General features: G+C 43.5%; 1 protein-coding gene across 4 annotated transcripts in view; it reads left to right on the top strand.

The window, feature by feature from the left end:
* The window catches only part of AOAH (acyloxyacyl hydrolase), a 69,129-nt gene extending 45,186 nt beyond the window's left edge, over nt 1–23,943 (top strand). For all 4 annotated transcript variants that reach the window (XM_031590457.2, XM_031590456.2, XM_090142297.1 and 1 more), the window contains exons 15-22: nt 991–1,027; nt 1,999–2,073; nt 7,407–7,579; nt 9,925–9,983; nt 10,064–10,123; nt 11,674–11,770; nt 14,722–14,798; nt 20,573–23,943. In XM_031590457.2, coding sequence (XP_031446317.2) covers nt 991–1,027; nt 1,999–2,073; nt 7,407–7,579; nt 9,925–9,983; nt 10,064–10,123; nt 11,674–11,770; nt 14,722–14,798; nt 20,573–20,701 — 707 coding nt within the window. In that variant the 3' untranslated portion in view covers nt 20,702–23,943. The remainder of the gene's footprint in view (nt 1–990; nt 1,028–1,998; nt 2,074–7,406; nt 7,580–9,924; nt 9,984–10,063; nt 10,124–11,673; nt 11,771–14,721; nt 14,799–20,572) is intronic.
* Nucleotides 23,944–25,105: the final 1,162 nt, after the last annotated feature.

Raw genomic sequence — 25,105 nt, 5'->3', positions numbered from 1 at the left:
ACAAAGCACCATGCTTCTTCTGGCTGCTTTTTGGCTGCCACCCCTGCTCTGCAGGTGATGGAGTTTGATTTGCGTGCTGTGGACGGCTGGGATGCATACACACAGCCTTTGAAGGCCTGCTAGAAAGTTTTATGCATAAAAGCTCTCTTGATTGGGAAATGCTTTTCTTATTCGAGGCATAAATGAAATGCAGCAGACCTTTACAGATGCTTAGGTTTAGCTGGTTCTTTTCCCAGAGGAGGAAAACATTGCGCCCAACCATTTGGGTGAATTGCTAATGAAATGCAGAGCTTTTATGGAGGGTTGCAGCTGGCCTAATACTATTTTTCATGTCTGCCACTGGTGGCAGGAGCGATGCAAACACCCCAACATCGGTGCCTATTGCTGTAGCAAAGCAGAGAGTCTTTACAGAATCTTTCCCACCACCAGCTGCCTCTCCAGAAGTGCACAATCTCACAGGCATCCTGTGTTGTATCTGCCAATCCTGCTGCAGGCATCCTGGGTACCCTGGGATGTCAAAAATGGCTCTTGGTGCCTATGTTTAGGACCTGAATCACTCCCAGTGTGACATAGCTGTGAGACGCTTAGGAGAGTGAGAACAGTTCCTCTTGCAGTTTATAGGAAAAGTTAAAAGTAGATCAACTGTTGACAAGTCAGGTTGGCTGGTTTACAAGAGACTACTATGTTCAACAGATGGGACGAAGCTGCCAGATCTAGATTAAAAGCCAGATCCAAACAACCCAACACTTGTACGTATCTGACTTTCTATGGTCTGATGTGTGAACTCAGGTGAGTCAGCAGGTACTGGATGCAGCTTTACTTCCTAATGCTGGCACACAAGAAGGTTACAGAGGCACTTGCTGCTCCCTTTTTATTTTTAATATTCCTACATTCTTAGAAATGTGCAGTGAATTGGGTTTTGCTTTTCCCTTTATTTGTCCCTGTAATGATATTTTTACTGTTCCTCTTATTCCCCCTGCATGTGACCAGGTGGTTCTTCACGAAATCTCCTCAGTTTAATAAAAAGGTGAGTTTTTGATGGGATTCTGAATGCTGATTGCAGGTACAGAAGGGTGTGTGGGGTCCTACACCCTCAAATGGAAGCAGCAGGGCCGTGCAGTCAATGCATTATCCACAAGTGCCTCGAGAAGCACTGTGGTCACTGTGCTCTGAAGTGCTGTCTCTTTCCTCTATGGTACCAACATTCATTAAGAGAGGAAAAACTCTTAAAATATGGATGTCACCAACTCCAAGGCCTTGATCTTAAGCCAGTGGGGCATTTCCATGGATTTCAGGAAAAGGTTGAGCTTTTACTTATATCTATCCTATGGGTCTCACTGACCACATTGCTCCTGATTAGAAGCAATGTGATGGACATGGGCATCCCTGGAGTATTATCCCTGGATGAATACAACTGAGTAGCTACCAGACAGCAAGAGGAAGAATCATTCCTTTTCAGATGAATTTGATGGCCATGGAATGGTTGGGTTTGGTTTAGGGTTAGGGTCAGGGTTAGGGTTAGCCTTCTGTATGCTGATGCAGTTCAATCCTGAAAGATTTACAGTTCTCCCCTGCAGAAAAAAAAAAAAAAAGCAAACAATAATGAATCATTCCTCTCTAGAGCTGAACTTCAAGCACATCCTAATTTGATATTGTGCTCAATCCCATCCATAAATGTAGCTGTCAGCCACACATACAGTCTTGTCCCATCTCTAATTAAAAATTTCACAGCTTGATTTATGTCTTTGCCCCGAAATGAAACTACTTGATTTGGCTTCTGAATAGTACAGAGATACAAAGCCAGCAAGAAGGGCAGTGAAAGAGAAAAATCCATAAGGGGCAAAAGGGGAAAAAAAAAAACAAAAAAAAACTAGAACGATAGTCATCTGAGCATTGGCAAAATCTGAACAAACTACTTCCAAACATGAACTCATACAGCATGTGATTCAGGCACTGAGGATGTATTTCCCATTAATATTCTGCTGATTTACCTTTCAGCTTGGCCAGAAACCAACTGTTGGACAATCCAGCCATAGTTATCTACGCTACGATTGGGAATGATGTCTGCAATGGGTAAGGTGGAAATCAAACTTGCTTTTATATGGCCATAAATTTGGTTCTTTAGACTACTCCTTGCTGCTTCGACATTTTATTCTCTTTGCTTTAGGCTTCCCCTCAGTGATGTTTTGCTTTGCTATTGATGCTTGGTCTTTGCTTCATTCTTATTTTCCTGCTGAAAATACTGGTTATCACCTTATCTGCATCCATCATTGCTGCCTACCAGCCCTTATTTAGAGCTCTTCTGTCTTTCTTTTACAAGTCAGTGATAAAGTGACCGAAAGCATGCTTGAAGTTGAATATTTCTTATGTAGCAAGTTGAAACGAAATATTACAGCAACAGGAGAAAAAAGAATAGCATTTATGAGCACGTGTATCCATTTTGCCCAGTATGCCATCTCCCACCAGATGGGGTAGTGTGCCAGGCCTACCTTTTTTGAAGAACCACAATATGCTCTCCTGTCAAGGTCGATTTCCATGCTGCCTATGCTGCACACTGCCTGCAGGCTTTGTTGTGCTCTCCTGATGGCTTTTTTTTTCTTTCTGGCTTTGCTCACATCACAAGCTCAGCAGGAGAATGAACTGAAGCCTTCCAAACTAATGATTCTGGCACTACCCATTATGAACGCTCACAGGGTTGCCCAGAGGTCACTGTTTTGATACTTCTCTTCCTCCCTTAGTGACAAAACTACAGCTAGAAAGTTCACACCTTGCAAACAGGCCAATGCGCAGCACACCCACATCCCAGCTTTGTTTTTGCAAGTGGTCTGAAAGGGCACTCTGTCTATCTAACATTATCTTCACCGTGATGGATTTTCAGATTTTCTCTTACGCCAGTCTCACAGTTTGACCTGGCAGGCAGCTGAGCACCACACAGCTGCTCACTTGCTCCCCACTGCAGTGGTATGGTGGGGAGAACTGGGAAGTGCAAGAATTCACTGGATTGAGATAGGACAATTTAATAAGCAAGAGTTGGAAGGGAAGGTAAGGGAAAACAAAAACCCCCAGTAACAACAAAAAGAATGCACAACACAGGTGATGTCCAAAACAATTGCTTACCACCTGCTGACTAACGCCCAGCCAATCTCTCCAAGCAGCAGCTGCTCCCCAAACCCTACTTTTATTGCTGAGCATGAAGTCATGCTGTATTGGCCAGCCATTTGGCTAGTTTAGGTCAGCTGCTCTAAACTGTCCCCTCCCAGCTCCTTGTTCTCCCATCATGAAAAGTTGAAACATCCTTGGCCATGTGCAGCGCTGCTCAGAAACAACTGAAACATTGCTGTGTTATCAACATAATTCTCATTTAAGTCCAAAACACAGCACTGAAAATTATCTCAGCTGAAACCACAACAGCCAAAGAAATGAATCTGATTTAGGCTGATACTTTCAAACACATATTTTAATATATAATTGTTGCCTTCTCGGAGGAGCCCTCACTAATACCTCCAGAACAAGTCAAGGGATTTTCCCCCTTCCACCTCCCAAGGTGGCAGTGTTCCCACACTCTTCTCTGTCACCAAGTACATCCCCTTCCCCCATCGTATCTAGTTTAAAGCCTTGCTAACATGCAGGCAACACACCTCCCTCTGGGACAGATCCGAGTGGTGTATCAGGTCCGAGGTTCCCCTATGAAAGGAGTCCCCTATGATAATAGCCCTTCTTTTTTCCTGATTGATGCTGTAGCAATACGGGGAGCAGCCTGACTAGCCCTGGGCAATCTCTCCTGTGTGGGAGCCCCCTGTCCCTCCAGCTCCAGAGCCTCATACCTGTTATGTATGGGCAGTTGGGAAGGTGGGACAGGCTGAGAGGCAGTCTGCTTGTTGCCCCGAACAAGGACTTGTTTCCATCCCTCACTGTCTCTGAGGTCACCTCCTCCCATCTGACTGGGAGAGGGTTGCTTGAAGGGTTGCTTGAAGAACATCTCTCCCTCACCCTTCCTGTAGGGATGGCAGAGTGCTACTCCAAAACAAACTGGGAGAAGAACACCTTGAGAGCAGCCCTGCAGAGAAGGACTTGGGGGTCCTGGTGGACGAGAAGCTGGACATGAGCCAGCAGTGTGCGCTTGCAGCCCGGAAGGCCAACTGTGTGCTGGGCTGCATGAAAAAAGGGGTGGCCAGCAGGGAGAGGGAGGTGATTGTCCCCCTCTGCTCGGCTCTTGTGAGGCCCCATCTGCAGCACTGCGTCCAGGCCTGGGGCCCCCAGCACAGGAAGGATGTGGAGCTCCTGGAGCGGGTCCAGAGGAGGGCACTGAGATGGTCAGAGGGCTGGAGCAGCTCTCCTGTGAGGAAAGGCTGAGGGAACTGGGATTGTTTAGCTTGGAGAAGAGAAGGCTCCGGGGAGACCTCATTGTGGCCTTCCAGTACTTGAAGGGAGCTTATAAACAGGAGGGGGAACGGCTGTTTATGAGTGATAGGACAAGGGGGAATGGTTTTAAACTGAGACAGGAGAGGTTTAGGTTGGATATTAGGAGGAAGTTTTTCACCCAGAGGGTGGTGAGGCACTGGAACAGGTTGCCCAAGGAGGCTGTGGATGCCCCATCCCTGCAGGCATTCAAGGCCAGGCTGGATGTGGCTCTGGGCAGCCTGGGCTGCTGGTTGGCGACCCTGCACATAGCAGGGGGTTGAAACTGGATGATCATTGTGGTCCTTTTCAACCCAGGCCATTCTATGATTCTATGATTCTATGATGCATATATGGGTTAAGTCCCCTTCCAATGCTTTTGACGGCTCATCTGCAGGCTATATGATAAAGCTGGAACTATTATGAAGGCTGTCATTAACACATTGCCATTTCAGTGGTCTTAAGCTTTACTTAACAGCATGTTTTTGGATTAGAACTATGCATGTTGGGTGCTGTGCTTCAGACAGGGATGGACAAGAACCAGGCAGGGCTCTCTCTGTCCCTACAGTGCCCAGGAGCCATCTTGATGTGTTTTCTCCCAGGCTTGGCCCAGGCTCTGCTGAAGATGTATTCCAACTCTGCCATTTTGCTAAAGTCACTGCTTTTCCCTGTGATATAGTCCTCATTCTGCAGGTTAATCCTCTCACTTCCCCTGCCCCTAACATAGCTTTCTATTCTTGCCTGAAGGAAAAAAAGAAGCTGTCCACAAGTTCAAATGATTTCAACTTTATGTCATCCATTTGTATTTTACAAAACAGCGTTTGTTACTGCTTTGTCATGGTGTCCATTACCTGCCAGAGACACTTTTGTCTGCTCTGACTCTCTTTGCTGTCTGTTTTCCTTCACAACATCCACAGCATCAAAAGAGATGCTGGCTGCGTTGAGTCCTGTGACTCCAGTAAATGAAATATTGCAGCTGTTATGGAAACATCACACTTCCACTGAATGGGATGGGGAGCACAGCAGGATTTTTTTGTCATCTGGTCACTCTATGGTCTGATAATGCCCAAAGAGGATGTGCAGCATCAGAATGCCTGGCTTTAAGCCACAAGCTAGACAAATGAAAACCTGTTTAGGACATCTTTGAAGAGCAGTAATTTTGTCTTTCTGGCCATATCCTGTATTCTAGCTTCAGACGAGAGTCATGTGCTGAGCACACTGGAGACACAGTTCTTAGCCAAGGCGTGGTTAAAATGCCCATATTCATGTGAAGGGCAGGGCAATGAGTTACATGGATTCTTGTAGAGAAGGAAGATAACGAAACTGAGTGTGTGGTATATGCTCCCAGTAGTCTCCACACTCTGACAATAATGAGCACCACCAATTGCTAACACCACACTATTGCTGCACCTTTTGATTGCACTTGAGGCAAGGCAACCTTCTCCAGCCTCTCTTTCCCAGCTTTGAAATTACAACTTCTATAGCAAACACAAGTGTGACAATGGCCAAACGTGGTGGAGGAGAGCTGGAAAAGCATTGTCCAGTTTGCATGAGACTGTCTCTGTGTGGTACCCGTGGTGTTGAGACATCCACAAGCTGCATGTGTCCATCCATTGTGCATTTGTGTATTGTAGGGAAGCAGGGAGCTTTCCCTAAAATAGCCTGATCCAATGCAAGCATCCAAGCATCCTGTCATTTATGCTGCTTGCTACATGCTGGAATGATACCAGCTTCCAAAGGTTCCAGGGGTTTTAATTTCAAAGCCTGGCACAGAGGAGAAATGTGAAGAAATGCATGGAAACACCTGCCTGGCTTCAGTGGAGAATAACAAGAGAACATGGAGCTATGAATGGCATATCAATTTTATCTCCCTCTGCTGTATTTGCTTACCATAGTGACCTTACATCAGTGCAGTATTTTGAAATCAAGTTCTGCAACACCTGCAGGTGAAAATGAAATAATTTAAGGGCAGAACTAGAGCCTTATCTCAAAAGTACTTTGTTTGGGTGGCTGTCACAAACGTGAACCTGAATCTTAATGCTGTTTTTCACTTCTCTCTAACCAGAAATTCTCAGACACTGCAGGAGCACGTACTGCACTAAGATCAACATCTAGGCCCAGGAAACTTGTCTAATTACTATCTTGCAGGCAAAATGTAGCCTGGCAAGGAATCCCAGACCCTTAATGGAAGAGCATGGCACTGCCACATAGGACTTGGTCCTTCCTGCACTGCAAGCATTTCTAGTGCCTCAGAGCAAAACACCAAAGGTTGTAGAGGCTTCTGCTTTTGCAGGGCACTCACCAGCAAGCAGTCCTGCCTGATTTTCCAGCAGTTTAGTCATCCCCATCTTGAGCTTGCCCTGCTCTTACTCCTGGGGAAGCTGTACATTGGCTATATGGGGCTCACAGACTTTGACAGGGAAGGTCTCCAAGCCCCCGTAGCACATGGAAGGCTTAGGGGTGCTCTTCAGATAAAGGATTCCAGGAAAAGGCCTTTCTTTCTGAAAGCTCTGGTCAAGCTGAGCTGCATTTTCACAACAGGACCAGCATCATCTCCCCAGCCCAAGGGGAGATTACCTGCCTGGAGACACCTCCATTCACCTGTTGATATGAGGCAATAGCACTCGGGAGAGATCAGGAGAGTGCTCTTTATATAATGAAGTGGTTGTTTTATTAATATAACACGAGCAGTTTTCTCTAGGAAGCCTGGGGGAGTTTGGCTTGTTTGTTTTTCTTATGTAAGTTGGAATTTATTTCAACTTCAGAAGTCACTCCACAAAACAAGACTGTGTTTTTATCTGTGAGAAGGCTTTTGTTTGATGAATTTCTGCATTGCTCATTATAATGGCAACAACAACGAGAGTCTAAAGAGCATCACATCAATTCTAGAAGGTTTTATTTAGCTAACCTAATATGGAAGACCAGAAAACAAGAAAGTGCTGCTATTGCACTTGTTTGTAGGCCCAGCATTGCCTGACACAATGCCCTGTTTGCACCCTCTTCTGCAGGAACCAGGACACGCTGGCTCACATGACCACCCCCAAAGAAATGTTCTCCAATGTCATGCAAGCTCTGCAATACCTGGACTCCCAGCTTCCAAACAGCAGCCACGTGATTCTGACAGGCTTGGTGGATGGACGCTTTCTCTGGGATAACCTACACAGCAGATATCATCCTCTGGGTAAATATGAGATGTTGTGGGGTCCTCTTGGTTACCACTCACTCATGTTTCCTTCTCTCCCTGAGTAATTTGTGAGTCTGTTGGCATATTTCAAGCAAGCCTAAGTAGTGGAGATCTGGGAAATGTGAACTTGCCTGTGCAGTTGGATAGTCACCCCCAGCATGGAATAGAGCATCTAGAGGGCAGATCCCTAAACATATGATGCCCAAACCCACTCAGCCCCAACCCCTGCTCAGCACAAAATGTGGAGGTGGAAACAAGCTGGGCACCTGGTGAGCACCTCCACTCTCTGACTGATGGATGTCTTGGTAAAACTAGGTGTGGACCAGAGCAGGATTAAGCCAAGGAGTTGCAAAAGACTGAGTAGATACTAGAGAAATAGATTTTCCACAAGCACTTGGGTGTCTGCCACCTATTCTGCACTTAGCTGTGACGAGTGAAGCTTCACACCACATAGGCATGTTTTTAAGCTTTTAGAGTAAAGTTACCCTAAGGTGTCTCGAGATAATGTTTGTTCTTATTATCCCACAGTCAATAAAGAAAAAACACAAAATACTTCATCCAGGTAGCAAAGAAATCTTTATCGAAATGCCAATAACAGAAATCATAAAATCATGACATTTTTACATGTAGCAAAAGTGTGTTTGGTGTTCTCCATTCAGGTGTAGGTATGAGGAACTGTAGAGGAACCAGGCCAAAAGTGTGTTCCTTCTTTTTGGGTAAAGAAATCTTTCCTGCATCTGAATAAGTAAGAAGTTGTTGCCATATTAGTCTTCATCAGTAAAGGGAGAGGAGGTAAATCACTTCGTTAAGATGGTAGATTATGTCTTCAAATGATTTTTGCTATTTGAGCTTTCAGGAGACTTTGATTTCCCCAAGTTTTGTCATTACCCATAGGCCCCATAGTTTCTGCTTGATATACTGAAAAATATACTGATATTTTGCCCCTCAAAAGTACATTCCTTTTCTCAGGAAGCCTGAAGCCTCCATTTCTATTGTTCTTCTATGATCCCCCCCTTCTACTCTGCCCAGGTGAGGCCACATTCAGACTGCTGTGTCCAGTTCTGGGCTTCCCAGTTCAAAAAAGACAGGAATCTCCTAGAAGGAGTCCAGCAAAGGGCCACAAAGATGATAAAGTGCGTGGAGCATTTCCCCTGTGAGGAAAGACTGAGTAACCTGAATCTGTTCAGCCTGGGGAAAAGAAGACTGAGAGGGGAATCTGATTAATGTTTATAAACATCTAAATGGAGGTGGGAGGCAAATGGATGAAGCCAGGCTTTTCTTGGTGGTGTGTAGTGATAGGACAAGGAGTAATAAACATGAACATAGGAAGTTCCATACAAATATGTGGAAGAACTTCTTTACGTTAAGGGTGATGGAGCACTGGAACAGGCTGCCCAGAGAGGTTGTGGAGGCTTCTTCTATGGAGATATTCAAACCCTGGCTGGACGCCTGCCTATACAACATATTATAGGGAACCTGCTTTAGCAGGGGTTGGATTTGATGATCTCTTGAAGTCTCTTCCAACCCCTGTGATTCTGTGACTCTGTGATCATCACCTTTTCTCAAATTAGCACTGTACTACTATCAAGTGAAAACATAAGGGAAAAAAAAAAAAAAAGGAAACCCCCATTCCTTCTGGCTCAGGGGGAGATGATAACTCTTCAGTCACACAAATGCACTTCTTTGCTTGAGTGCATGTTTATCACAGGGGCGGTTCCTCTACTGGGTGTCTAATTATCAAAGATAACACATAGCATTTTTGGCGCAAGGCAAACCAGGAGCGATTAGCTATAGGGCCAGTTGGCAATTTTTCAGAGGGCTTCAATCACCTTAGAGGGAACCAATTAATCCTCGGCAACATGTTTTGCAGCAAGACATCACTTCTGGCAGTTCTTCCGACAGGTTGTGAGGAGGTTTCCCTGCTTGGCAGCCTATCAGGCTCCACCAGCCGTCATCCTGGCTTTCTGACAAAATACCCACCTGGGCTTGTATGGACCAAACCCATCGGCTGCAGCAGCCATTTGCACCACAGGCCCTCCAACAGCCCATGTCATGACCTGGCACTTGGAACTGTGTGGGTCTGGGACATTCCCACCTGCCCTTGATGTTTGAGCTCTCCTGCTGTTGTTCCCTGGCTGTAGGGTTGAGAGAAAGAGTCACATCTGTGCCATGCTTCTCCTACAAAGCAGCCCGAGGAGCCCATTTCATTTGGGTGCTATCATACTCTGCTGTTCCTGGAACAGCGATGACAAAATCTGGGGACATGTGGAGCCACAAAGCAAAACTCATGGCAGTACCTGTGGCCATTGGGTATGCAGAGCTTCCCTCTCTTTGTTTTTCAGGGCAGCTGAACAGAGACGTCACCTACAGCCAGCTGTACACTTTCCTCAACTGCCTTCAGGTAAGGTCTTCCTTAGGAGCACCCCTGCCCTCTCCTCTCATTTGCTTGCCACTGACCCCATGCCTCCCCTGCCCACCCAGGTGAGCCCCTGCAGTGGGTGGCTGACTGCCAATGAGACCCTCAGGAACCTGACCTCAGAGGTAAGAAGAAACGATACCTTTGAGTTTGATGTGCAGGTCCACTCTCTTGCCCAGAGAGTCTTCCATTCAGCTCTACCCCTGAATCTTGTATAGAATCCTAGAATTATTTATACTGGAAAAGATCTCCAAGACCAGAAAGTCCAGCTATCCACTTGACCTACAAAGACCCACCACTGAACGTGTCCCTTAGTGCCACATCCACAAGTCTCATTAATACCTCCAGGGGTGGGGACTCCACTATCTGCCAGATGAGCCAGTTCCAATATTGAACACACTCTCCATAATGAAATTCTTCCTAAATACCAGGTTTCTTGTGTTATACAACCAGATGTTTTCACTGAAATAGCACAAGAACCATTTCACAGATAAAAATACATCAGTGGAATGCAGAGCAACTAAAAGAATATGCAACATCTCCATATCAAGAGAAAGCTTAAACAGAAACTATGTACTGATCTCTTTCATTTTGCTTCAGTCTTTCATATGACTGTTAGGATGCTGGACTAAACCTGGTATCCCAAATGCATGACATCAGATCACTTTTTCTTCCATAAACGTGGGTGACAAGATGTGGAATTTTCTGTGCCCATCCTTTCAAATATCCTGCAGGCTCTCAGAGCACAGCTCAGCTAATCTGTGTTCATCTTGTGATCCTTCAGCTGTCCAAATTCATTCTTGAGAGACGTTATCTCTCTGAGTTCCCCATGATCTCCATGAGACAAAACCATTCAGGATCTTGCTCTTTGAGAAGAAAACTGCTTTGATAAGGAAACTGCTTACAGGCCAGGGGCTGTGAGCATGATAAGCTGATGGCACAGGTTTTGCTGGCTGCAGGAGCAAACCCCTGCCCAGGGTCTGCACTGATGTCCCTCAAGCACATTGTTCCTGGTGGCATGGCCAACAAAAAATATGGCCTTAATTTTGCCAGGCTTTACCTATGTTTTTCACTGTACGCTCCATCTCTCTTGACTTGTGAAGCACATACCTAAATCTTTGCAGGACTGCACCTTATGTGTTAGCACCAGCATTACAGGACATACAGGGCATGTAACCACTGTCCACAAACAGCTCTGTGACTGCAGGGCACGAGTCAATATCTCCCTTCTGGCTTCCTGACTGAAAACTAGTTGTTTATATGTTATCAGCCAAACTGCATATGTTAAGTATTTAGGAGATCTTAATCTCTGTTATGTCTGTAGAATTCACCCTGCATTGGGTCAGTTGCTGATGGAGGTAATTTACTCCACTGAGAGTAAGAGCAGAATATGGCCTGGCTAGCTGAGCATTAATACCATTGATACAGCAGCAGGGAGAAAATGGGAAAGGAAAACATTTAGCCCCTATAGAAAGTTTCAGTCTTCCTTAAGAGGAACTGGGCTGCTACTCATCAAAAGACCCCTGCAATGAGAGGGCCTGAATAGTTATACAGGAGCAGGGCCACTGCTAAAAGAATTTTCTGGTAAAATAGCTATGTGTCATGTTAGTCTTATTATCTGAGTTGGTGCAGTCTGCAATAGCACAGTGCATTGTGAGTTGTCTGATTTTTGCAGAGAGCCTTACAACTTTCCAATGTCCTGAAAGAAATCACCAGAACTCAGAAGTTTGCCAACTTTGATGTTTTCTACATGGATTTCCCACTGAAACAAAGTAAGTGGCTTTTCCCTCCCCTCTCTCAAGTGGTGCTCAAACCTCATGCCAGGATGCTAACCCATCCCAATGTGTTAGCTCTGTACCAAGGGCAGGTTTTCTCAGTCAGTTTTCCTCCCTGAGAAATGCAGCCACCTTCCCTTAGCTCAGTGCTTCCAAAAGCATCTTCCTCAGTAGGAACTAACTTCTCTCCTGTGTTTCCTTCCGACCAAAATACCATTCTACACTGACTTGAGGGTCTTGCAGCACTCACCCTTATGTGATCTTAAGTGGCACTATGTCAGCACATTCCCTAAATCACTTTCTTCTGCTGCGGACATCGTACAAACAGAACTTACAGCACTACATATCACAAGGAAAGCAGAAGCTCTCCTGACAAATCAGTGGTAGAAACAGTCTTGTCACCTCCCTGCAGCAATGGGGTCATTGCCATACACTCTGTAGCCACCTCTTCCCCGAGGTGACCATCTCCATCCCTCAGCCCACAGGGCTCCAGTTTGGCCATCTTGGGGCCTCCTCATGGACTTTTAGATTCTATATATAGTACGTAATAATTAAATAAAAAAAATCTGATCTGCATTCCCTTATTTTCATATTCACCAAGAGGTCCTGCTTGAAAAAATTATGCCTGAGGACCATATGTTCCTTTTTTTTTTTTTTTTTTTAATGACATTTTAAATCTCAGAACGTAGACAGCTAGAAGAGCCATGAAGGGACAGAAGCAGTTGGCAATACTTCAAGGCATACATCTCCAACACCTCTCCCCATCAGCGTCTGCCCATCCTCAGTAGCACAAAGCTGCTGAGGCACTGAGGACTATTGCAAAAGTCTCAGCCGGAGCCAAAACCCATCAAACTCACAAATTTATTTTATTCTCCATGACCCAGTTCTGGGAACTGGGCTGGGTCTCATGCAAAGCACACAGAGGAGGAGGTAAAGCTTAGGATGGGATTTTTTCCATCCAAAACTGAAAGTCAAAGATGCCGACCCCATTGTCAAGCTAGGTATCATAGCAAAGAGTTTCAAGGTGGCCAAGTGTTTGCTAATTAATATTTAAGAAGATGTTGGGATTTGAAACAAACTACCTGCTGGGTAGGCAAATTACTTTAATAGGTTGAATTGCTAACTTTAGGTTATTTATTTGCTTTCACAAAAAGAAACACTCGATATAATTTGCTGTTCTTGATTACACTGCATTAAACAAACGAGGCAAACAAACACACGTGCACATACAAACACCATCACTGACAGACACCCTGCAAAGTTTCCTGCAGCCCTGGAGCCGGCGATGTGCGCTTCCATCAGTAAAGCTGTCAGCTCGTGGATGCACTCAGAAACGAGCTGAGGCTGCTGACCTACTTTCTGCTCTCCTCCTGAAGCAAGTGCAAATCCTCCCCGAGACTCCCCAGACATCAAATATTTAGCAGTGGTTGCAATGCTGTGATGAGGACAATAGTTCTGGGCGGGCACGTGCCAATATCTACACAACTGCTCCCAGCCTTCTTGGATGGAGCCTTCTTGGGTATAGAGCATTTATTTGAGATTGAGGTGGGCATTCCAGTTGAGATGTTGCCTTTGGCTTAAGAACTTAGTGGTTATGTAAAGAAATGGTGCAGTAACACAGGCTGGTTTTGACTTCTCCTGGTGTGGATGTGAGCAAGCTCTGGCCTAGCCTAGCCTAGGAAATAGGCACTTTTAGGGCAATCTCTGGATGCTCTCAGTTGGTATCTATTTGTCTAAGAACAGCTCTAGGATTTTCGGAGGGCAAGTATAATAGTACACTAAACTGACCTTTGTTGCCAGAAATTTTGCTCACCTTACTTGCCTGCTGTTTCTGGCATTGGAAGGGGAGTCCATCTAAAGTACACAGCCTCATACCCAGTGTAAGAAATCATCTATAAGGAGCTGGCCAAGCTCACACCATGTGTGCTGTGTGAACCCAGTCCCTGCTGTAACGTAAGATGAATGTTTCATTATGCCCAACACACTACAGTTTGGAAATAAACCTCTGAGCCCTGTTCTTCAAAACAAGTCACTTTGGTGTCGAATAAAGCATCACAATTGCATTTCTATAGTTAAAGCAGGAATGCTGCCAATCCATGAATTCAAGGCCAGAATGAGGATCCATGCATCGCTACTTGCCACAACAGCCGGAGTCCATGGTGGTAATTCTAGGTCAAAACTATAGCACTTGAAAGGAGAATACTTTTCTCCTGACAGGATGCCTACATAACGCCATTAAGAATTCTTAATCTGTCATTATAAAAGAAATGATGAAATTGACAGTCTGTTAATGTTGTATCCGCTGGTCCCATGTTTGATCACTGCAGCCCTTTTGAAGTAGGCGAGCTTTTTGCTTCTCTAATGGCTCTGGGGCTCACAGTAGAGCATCATTTGCATTGACTGTTGTGCTTATGTAATTCAAAAGGTTATTTTGTTGGAGTTGAAAAAGGCCACTGGAAAGAAATGTAACAGAAAGTGACATCCCGTTCCTGCAGCCATCAGCCCCTGTGAATACTGTGTTACCATCTCTTTCTCTGAAAAGCTCTGTTTTCTTTAGCTTTTCCTTTCATATATGTATTTCCTGCTCTGCGTAAGCTGCAACCAAAGTGAAAAATACAAAAGTATTGAATCACTATTAAATAATTTATAGCTTTACTCACTACAGCACTGGTCTTATCGGAGGGAAAGGGAATTGTTTTACAATCATTTAGGTTCAAAGCACTTCCTTGCTTAAATATTTCAGATTTTAAAAAACAACAATAAAATCTTAAATACTGCCCCAAGGAGATGGAGATTGTATGCAGTAATGGCTCTGACAACTTTACATAAATTATCATAATCTTCACTCAGCGTTGCTGCGAGCTTAAAAGTACTGTGGGCATTCAGAGGAGGATGGGGGGTCCTACCTCAGTGCAGTGCAGTAACCCCTCCTCTTTTGTGCTCTGCAGCAGCCGAAGAGTGGCACAGGATGGGTGGTGAGTCCTGGCAGCTGATCGAGCCAGTGGATGGCTTCCACCCCAGCCAGGTAAAATCCTGAGGTGATGGCAGGGAGTGGTGTGGAGAGTGAGATGCCAGTGTCTGTCTGCGGTGTCTGGTTGTGCTGCAGATGGGATGGTGGACTGTGGGATTTCTCTTTTGTAAGAGATGCTGATTCAGTCCCTACCCCTAACCATGACCATGATGTTGGCCCTGCTTATACCCATGTCCATGCCTGTTCCCCATGTCCATGTCCCTTTCCCAAGCTCCTCGTCCATGTTCATGCCCCTGTATCCCACATCCTCATCCTCCAAGGCCACAGATCCCCCTAGCATATCCCAGATCAAAGCGTTTGTTTTGAAGCTACACATGTAAATTGGCTTATGCTCTACAGCTATGTATTGTGAAGAACTTCTCTCCCCATTTCCTTGCCTCCAAGGAGGGGTGGCAAGGGAAGATTTGCAGTCAGAAGTGGGTGAAAGGAGAGAAGAAACAGCAGCTTAACTGTAACCCCATGGTTTGGGCTCACTGGTCTTGTGCTAGGTTTGCCTAGTTTCCATCATGTTTGCTTTTGGAGTACTCCTTTCTGAACCTGTACAGTGTTTTTAAGAGCAATCAGCTCTTAAATCCTGTGATCAACTACAACAAAGCAATTCTTTCTCCATAGCTTCAGGTTTCAAACACACACGTATTTGGAAACAAATACATACTTGAAATTTGAGAAGTGAAGCAAAAGAGTGTCCCATCTTCCCAAAACCACCCTGCGTAAAACTGCCCCTCAAATGACAATACCACATAGTTGTTTCCCATGCTCAAAAGAATTTAGGAGGGAGATTTATAATGGAAGACAACACCCCACATATGTTCACTCCCACACCACCACCAATTAACCCAATGCAATGCTAGTGGAAAAGAACTCCTAGGAAAGAGTGGAGGAGTATTTCATTGGGCACACATTCCAAGAACTGCATTCCGAGCTGCATTTCAGCAGCTTCCACACTAACTGTCTCTTCAGCCAGTGGAGAGCTGCATGGGGAAATCCAAAGCCAAAATAAGTGTTTTTCTTGATATCCTTTACATCTGTGATGATCAGGTGAAGCAAAATGGTCTCTAGCTCACCCTTGCCGTGCCACAAAATCTTCCTGTTCCCAAAGGGACTCTTTCACGTCAGCATTAATGCCTGCTTGGCTACCAGCTGCTGCCACAAGATAGCTGCAGGGAGACACAAGATTGCAGCCTGAGGACATGGGGAAAGTGTGCCTAGATTTTTTGCTGCCGGCCTTTTGAAAGGAAGCAATTAGAGAAAACTTGGCAAATGAAACGGGTGTGAAAACAGCGATGAAATCAAACCCGTTTCCAACCATGCCATCTGGGGAAACTGCTCGTTGAGAGAGTCTGGAGGTGAGCAGATAAGCTATTTGTGGCTGTTTTACACCTTAACCTGAGGGTGTACATGGCCACCAGCAAGAGACCACCACAGGAGCCAGGCTCTCCAGGTCACAGCCTTTCCAACACGCTCCTGCCTACATCCTGCAACACAGCACAGCATGGAGCCCAGCAAGCACTTGCCTTGAAGGGAAGCTTCCTAAGCCAGAAGAAAATGACAGAAGGGCATAGAAGGGCAGCTGCAAGCCTACACACATCCAACTGCTGCCGTATTTTCTCCCCCCAGGCCCAGCATCCTACAGTCATTACATTACATTCTCCCTCTCCTGCTGTTAGGTTGACATTAATGCTTTTATAGGTACGTTTTCCCATACAGTCAAGGTGCCAGCTGTAGATATGCCTCACTTCAAGTGAGTTATTTCCCTTCTAGGGTTTATTAATTAGCCTTATCCAAACATCCACCGCTTTAAATCCATTTTTCTTTTTCCTGCTATTATACACAAGCCTGTTATCAACACAGAACTATTTGGGCTGAGACACAGCACTCTGCTCTGAACGAACAGCTCTGGCAGTACAAAGCAGGGGAAGTTTGAGCACAGCATGGTTTTTAAGAGTAAGCTTGAGAGAGATGACAAACAACTCACTCACTCCTCATACAAGTTTTATTTAAGGTTTGACTTCATACCAGCCTCTGGCCAGGTACAATTTTAACACCACTTAATGCTGCCTAGCACAAAAGAGTTGATACCCTGCAGCTTGCCAAGGGATTGAGGTCTCTTACCTCCATCTCTGCAGCAATTCCTCACTCATCATGTACAGCTCAGCAAATAAATATGATGAAAAAGTCCTTGCCTGGACAGTTTTGCTGCATTTTTCTCAAAGCAGATCTCAAAGCATTTGAGAAATATTCACAAATATTTGAAGTGAGCAGCACTCCGAGGAAAGCATAGGCATTTTAGCTGTTGCTAGAGGGACACCATGATTGATCCCCAGTGGTAGTGAAACTCCTTAGGGCAGGAGAAGTCTGAACTCTGCCCTCGAGTTTCACTTGCCCCTTATCTGCTATCTCATTAATGACAGAAAACCATAACTCAGTGGTATAACCAGGTGTATCTGATAGATCACTGGTCCAACTATACAGGAAGAGAGCGGAAGGGAATTGCATCTTTCCAAAAGCCACATACAAATCACTGCAAAGAGAAGGAAGAAGAAAAAAAGAAAAAAAGACAATGATACGTACGTCCCATCAGAGCTACTCTGTTTTCTCATGCATTGAAAAAGGCTAGCTTAGGACACTTCAGTTAAATAGTGTCCATAGAGAGTAATTGATTCTTAAAAATCCTTAAAAGAAGGGAAAAACACCAAGCACTCATTTGTTTAGCCCAGCCAAGAATTGTGTCCTATAAAAGCGTTCCCGGGGGACGAAGGGCATTTTCCTGTGTGTTTTCATTAAGCTGCAAAGTTGAAGACTGTGAATACACATTCTTGGCATAATCCTCTATCTCAGGTTTCAAAGGTGAAATTTTGCTCTGCAGATTTTGCATCTTTTATTTATTTTTTAACCAAAACTCACAGACCAAGCTCTAAGTGGACAAAAATCACACCATTTAACACCTAAAATCAAGGCACGTAACTCAGTCCTCTTAAGATCCCTCTAGAGTAATATCTCTGAGACAGTGCTCCCTCAGGTCTTGCTCAGTTGCCCTTGGAAGAAATCTGACTTTCTCTTCCCACTGACTACAGGGGGAGCCCAGGGAGTTTTTCAGTATCTCTTCCATTCTACAAATCTCACTGCAAACCATCCTGAGTGCCAGATGGTTTCAAGGACATTGCTTCTCTCTGGAACAGCTGATTGCTTTGTTTGTATGGAACAGCCATGCATTTCAACAGGATCCTGTACAAATTGCTTCATTTCTTGCTTTTACGAAGTTACCACAGAGAATGTGAAAGCCCTGAGCATCACAAACTGTAAACTGAGATGCTTGGAAGAGTCTTAATGGTTATGTACAGGCAGGAAAGCACAGCTTGACTGTGATTAGATTCTCCCTTTTTTCTTTCGTTAAGTCTGAGCAAAACACATTACAGCCAGGAAAAAGAAAGGAAGAAAAATAAAGGGAAAAGCTAAAACAACACACATCAGATTAGTTGTGTATTTACACTTTGCTGAGAAGCGTTTCCCATCCTCATCTTTGTGCAGAAGAAAAAACCATCCAAAAGCTGCTAACACAGCACAGCCACCTCCCAGTCACGGTCACCCAGGGCTACACAAGGAAAGGGCAGTATTTGCTTTAAAGGCTGATTAGGATTTGTCAGCCTCATAGAAAATCATCATCATCACAAAAACCACATGATTTGTAGCTGGTCTCAAAGCACGAGATGTTTGGGATTGAAAAAGGGTCTACAATTTCTCTCATTGTGAGGCCTTCTGTCTGTGCCTCACTGCTCGTCCAGGGTAAATTATCCAAACCATCAGCACCACACGAACTGTTGTCTGAGCAGGACCTGCACAATTTAGGGCATTCTGAGTACGTGTGTCTTCAACTGCAGCCAACAGCAGCCTGAGCACTGCAGAGCACACCTCCTGTGATACTTTTTCAGAGGGCGCATCATGAAAAGACAGTGTGTTTTCTTCCAAAAGCAAACAAAATCACTAAAGGGAAGGCTTAGGGACTTGTGAAGGTGGGTTGGAGACTCCCATACTGGGGCAGATCCCTCTGACATAGACAGGTCTCAGCCATCTTGAGGCTTAGGGTGTCCTAAAAGAACTCTTTGGTCACTTTTAGGAATTGCCCCAAGAAAAGACACTGTGTTTCACAATTTCCCCTATCCCTCTCCCCTACCCAACGTCTCTGCTTAATGAGGTCGCAACCAACAAGAATCTAAGAGCTTCTACCCCATAGGTGTGACTCTTTGTGCACGAGCTCTGAATAAAAGAAAGTTTTCTTCACCTGGTTTCTCCAGGCCCTCATTACTTCAAAAGCACAGCATTACCAAGAAGTGCATAAAACTTCCCCAAAGGTTCCAGCCTGTTCCCAAATGTTGAAACTTTAGTTCAAACACTTTAGTTCTTTGAACCCATCTTGGCCCTTAACAAAATGGCTTTGTTAGCCCTGTTTAAATCTCATAGTTAATGTTAGCACAAGCTTTAGGGTTGAAAGTAAAGTTACCATATAATTGTAGAAGTTAAAACAAAAAATGCATTCAGCAAAGTGTAAAAACTTGTTTAAAGGCGAATCAGGCTGTCTCCTATTTCCCTTCCTCCTTGATGTTTTTCACCCTAGCAATACAGTAGAAACAATTTCTCTCTAGTGAATAACTTCTAGGGCAAACACTCCATGAAAAGCAGAGCAGTTCTGGTAGTGAGAAGAGCTATTTTACCACTTCCAGCAGCTCTCCTGGGAAAAGGCTCTGTGAACTCAGAGAAGCAGAGGTGGTTGGTTTTGATCCATAATTAGACCTCTTTTTCCCAGCACCTATGGTTTCCTTATAGGATATCAGAGCGAATAGTTATTAGAAGTATTAGAGGAACTCAAGAGCTTGAAAGCCTTTGGACTGGCAAGAGATTTATGCATTCTATCTGAGCAGTGCTTTTGTAAAACTTTCATAATTGTTAGGAGAGCCAGATCCTATGGCTTTAGAATAGAAGTTTGTTGCCCAGACATCATAGGTGTCAGGAAACCGTTGGAGACCTGGCTGCCTGCATTTATCATCTCTCTACTTTTCTGTAACTGACAAAAGAATTTGCAAAGACAAAAGACAATACGTTGTTAATAGAAGGTGGAACTTTATGCTTGCAAACTGCTTCCAAAAAAGAAAATTAATATAGTAATTTACATCTTAAGAAAGAAACTTTCAGAGGTCATATCTTTATTTTCACTTTATTGTTGATAAATCTAGTTTTGGCACTGGTCAGGGAGGTGCAGATACTTAATCTTTATTTTATTTTCACTGTTCAAATGGATTTTCCCCGTTAAAGCAGCTGGATTGAGCTTTTCTTTGAGGTTACAGTCCATCATGTTTAGTCTGGAGAAGAGGAGGCTCAGGGGAGACTTTATTGCTAATTGCTTTATTGCTGAAAGAAGATGGTTGGCAAAGTGGGGGTCAGCCTCTTCTCCCAGGTAACAGTGCTAGGATGAGAGGAAAAGACCTCAAGTTATGCCAGGGGAGGTTCAGTTCAGGTCATAGTAAATATTTTTTCACAGAAAGACTGGTAATGTGTTAGAACAGGCTGCCAGGGAGGTGGTAGAGTCACCGTTCCTGAACCCATTGGGGGTGGGTTGACTGTTGGACTAGATGACCTTTTCCAACTTTAATGATTCTATGATTCTATGTGAACATAGAGAGGAGTTTTCTTTCTAGTGGGGACTCCTAAGTGCTGGTATGAAATGTCAATTTCTGTCTCTACAACACAGACAGTATTATCTGTGATGTTTACAGATTGCTGCAGCCCTGGGAACAAGCGTTACCTGGCAGAAGGCACTACACGAATGGCCTCAAGTGCTTGGAAAGGAGAATCCATTCAATGATCAGATTGAAGCTATATTCAAAGATCAAGGTGGACATTGATTCCCACTTTGACAAAGCCATGTCTTATGGTGATGCTTCCGAGTACATTCCAGGAAACAGAATTATTAGAGACCAAAAAACAGAAAGAAAGAAAAAAGAGGAAGCAAGTTATCAGAGCCAAACTTTTCTGTTCTTCAAAATAGCAGTACAGAGAGCCAACAGTGCTGAAGTTAGCATGACTGCATTCTTTTCAACATTGCATCTCAAGCTCCAAAGTCATCCCACCTGCACAAGTAGGCAAGTTTTTCCGTGGAGCTTCAAAAATAAAAATCAAAGGATACCTGCCAGCTAGACCACTTATTGTGCCGGTTTGCAAATCCAGAAGATTTTTTTTCAACATAGAGCAAACCTCATTGTTTTCCTTACGGAACATCATTTCTGGACTTCCCATTTGTACTGTTTTAACAGCTAATCTGATCCCAAAAGGACAGGGGGGCACCTCTCATTTTGAGACTGTATGTGTATTTGCCCTGACTATTAGTACATTATTTAGCTGCTGTTTGCTTATTAAAGTGTGCCAGGAGTAACAAGGCACTAGGAATTAGATTTGCCTGGCAGCATCAGGTCAGCCTGAGCACATGTTCTCTTCCCCACCATTAGCAAGCTGGTAACCTTACAATCTTTAATGTATTTAAAACAGATTACTTTTTAAAGCTCTAACACATCTTCACTCTTCTGCTTCATAACAAACACAAGATGCTCTCTCCTGCTTGTTATGTAGGCATGCCCTCAGGAACCACCGAAGGTAACAGGCAGCTCTTACTTGCTCTACTTCATAAGTAGGATTGAAGACTGAGAAATAAAAGTGGTCTTAACAGCAGCTAATCCAATATTACTGGAAAATAAAAAAAAAAACAAGAAAGAGCTCACTACCACAACAATAAAATATCCAATCAAGATTAGAGACAGCTCTGCTAGCAGCCCTACTGGTTGCATCAAGTTGTACTGATTACACAGGGAAAATCATGGTAAATAGAAGGTGCTAGCGTGGCATGACTGAACCCATCAGTTAGCCAAAGTTTGGGTGTACTTGGTCTGCTTTTTGTTCTGGCAGTGTCCTCTGCATAAGGCTGTGTCAGCTGTGACCCAGCCCTGAGTCTGCTTGACAAACTGAATGAGGTGGCCTGGCTGTGCACGGACCTGAGCACTCTGGCTGTGTCTGCACGAGATGCATCTGCTCAGCAGTTTGAATAGGCATACAAGGACTTGAAAATGTTATAGATCTTCTGTTTGTTTGTTTGTTTTTTTAGTCAGTGCAACACCATTTATTATGGGACTTATAGGACAACTGTTAACATTTATAAAAATATTCTAGTTACCTGTTTTAGGAAATCAGGAGGAAATAAATTCCTTAATTGAATTATACTTACTAATAATGTTCCCATTCATTCAAGGCATTTAGGTGTTATCAAAATATCCACCATCTCCCAAGAAACAGTTTGAACCCATCCTTCCTCACACATGCCTCTGCTATCAAGCGTTAGAGATGGGAAAAGGAAACCTGCCTGCAATACAAAAGCTCTCTGCCAAAGAGAATAGTGTTCAATGTATGTATGCCAAGCCAGCCTCCCTATCTTTCATTAAAAGCACCACCAGGACAAAAATCAAGTGCATCCACCTCTGGTTTTGCTATAGAACAGATACAATAGGACAATACCTATGGAACTGTGTCAGATAATCTCCTGTATACCCATAAGGAAATGAAGCAATTAAAAAGGGGGAAGAGAACAGCATGTGTTTAGAAGCCAAATTTTCAGGCAATCTCATTGCAAATCACTCTGTTTCATTTTAGGTTAGGTTTTAATAATGTCAATTAGGAGTTATAAAAGCTAGTGAAAATGAAGTTTCCTCAGTTAAAAAAGATTCATTGCCCAGAGCAAAGCGTTTTCCATTTGTAGAATTTCTTATTAGTAAACATCATGAAATTGTGAACCATGGAAAAAGCCTTCTTACAAAATTAGAACATCCTCTCAATCAAGAGAAACCTGAAAGCTCCAAAGGCAAATCTCAAAGCTCTCAGATTTGCCCTAGCAGTGTTACTGCTGTGTGCTTGATGCAGTCCTTGAGGGACTTCATAAAATGGGCTCACCCTTGGCTGCAGGAGCCCTGAGCAAACCTCATCCTCATGCCTCAGCAGCAAACTCTGCAGTTCAGCATTAAAATCAGGCTAGATGCAAGGATCAGATTTGTAACTAAGGCAGTAACTATTTGCAAATATAGAGGAGGGTTGTTAAGCCTCTATTTGCATCTCTGTTATTTAAAAATTATTTAAAACAGCTGAAGACCTACAACCTCAACCAAACACTGGTAACTGAACACCATATATTGAAATAGCTGATTCTGGCAAAGCTTAATTAATCTAAAGCAGCAGCAAATGATGAATTGTACTCTGTTCCCTTAATTTAACTGTTTTGATGCTTAGATTAGTCGATTATGACAAACGTTACTAGTAATTCCATTTGTATTTTACATGAACTTAATGCTTTGTCATCTGAGTTATTTTTGAGATAAAGAACTGCATCTGTATCTACCAGGAGCTATTTGAATGCCCTTGATCTGGCTTCTTCCAAAAGGCTCAACTAAATACAAGAAAGTTCCAACCTGTAGAGCAGACAAGTCTCACCCTTCAGTGACATTTGTCTGAATCTTTTCAAACCCTGGAGCTGTATTTGGGTTTCTGCTTCAGCAAAAGCAGAGATAAAATCCTAACAACCCTGCAAGGTCTATGCAGAAGAAAGAGCACAATCACTTTCTAGTGTTAAGAGTAAAAATTTAAGTAGAACGATTGCTCTTGTATTTCTGCTTTCAACATTCATCAAGGCTTCAATGCACCAGCAGCCAAAATAACAGAAACTTACTCCCCCTCACACCAGCATTTTCCTTGCTCCCTCATGCCTACCTTGTAATGCCCAGAAAATAGACCACCACTTCTGAGAAAGAAATGTCACTGCTCACCTCTAGAGAAACCATGGAAGTCTGATAGGAGAAGGTTCACAGCAGCATGGTTCAAGGAGTGTAACTGGAGGACTTCTGCTAAGCTTGTGTCACATTCTTCTGCCTGCAGGCAACCATCACTTGCAGCTTGTGCTTGGAACTCACCATCAAGGCCAGCTTTTCTATCTTGTATAAACTGTAACAGGTGACAAATTTCCTTGTTGAGAATATTTTTCAGCGTAGGCAATGAACAAATGCTAGTTTCTATAGTCCTTTTAACCTAAATAAAAGTATGCCACTTACCTCTATGTTTATAGACTCTTGCTTCATATCTAATGATTTTTATTAACATCTTCTTGGAAGAATAAGGTAAGTGGATGGTCTACCATGATTACATTTACTCTTCCCCTACTTACGTTGTATTGCTACTCTGCTGACAAGTCTCTACCATAAGGGAAAAGAACCCTTTCTCCTTGTTGCACTCAAACTGCTGGTCTCTATCAGTCTCTACACCCAGATGTATTATTCCAACCAGTTCATGGTAACCACCCATCAATAATTTGGTCTCCCATTGCAAAACTCAACGCTAGGTACCCCTGAGGCAACATCTTCCCAAATAAAGATTTCAGGATACATATACTGAATAGAATCCTTTCCCAAATATCATGTGGAGTCTATCTTCTCTTCTTTAACCCACAAACTAGTGCCTCAAAAGCATAGATGACATTAGAAGTAGTTACATAGCGTTTTATTTTTTTATTTTAAAAGGATAAAATAAATCTCAATACATAATTTGGAAATATTTAAAGACATTGGAAAAAAGAAAAGTAGATTTAAAAGCAAAAGTACAAAAGTGGCAGTTTGAGATAACAGAATTTAGTGTTTCAAGTGTGAAAATACAACAGCTAAACAAGGATTCCACTATTGCATTTGTAATAGTGGAGTAATGAGATAGTATTTCACTAAGAACAGTGAAAAGCTATGAAAATGGCAGATTTTAACTGAGTAGTTTTGGCATTTTATGATGGGTCTGTAGTACTGTTTTTATATGCAATTGCAGACATTTATGGCAGGAGGAAAACCCATACTTTCTGCCAGAGTATTAGTTGGTAGATAGCAGCTTTATAGTGTCTTACAGAAAAAGCTATTTTACAACCTATTCCTGGCCCTCAAATGGAGTAGAATTCAAGCTTGTACGAACTGTGAGGTCCAGGAAATACTAACATACACAACCCTAAAGCTAAAATTTATTTTTAAGATAGCAGTCCTACCAAAAATATTCAAGACCTTTCATTTCTATCAAAGTGCAATATACTGCATACATAATTCCACACCTGTAAACAACATAGTATACATGTCATACACTTATCCATACCAGCTTGTACAAGAAACAACAAAAATATTTAAAACAGAAGAAGCATGAGTATTGTGAATATCTCCTGTTCTGACCACAAGGATACTGTGCAAGCA

The sequence above is a fragment of the Phasianus colchicus genome, chromosome 6, assembly GCF_987193195.1.
Source record: "Phasianus colchicus chromosome 6, bPhaCol1.hap1.1, whole genome shotgun sequence".
Classification (NCBI taxonomy): Eukaryota; Metazoa; Chordata; class Aves; order Galliformes; family Phasianidae; genus Phasianus; species Phasianus colchicus.
This window is presented reverse-complemented; position numbering and strand designations above follow the sequence as displayed.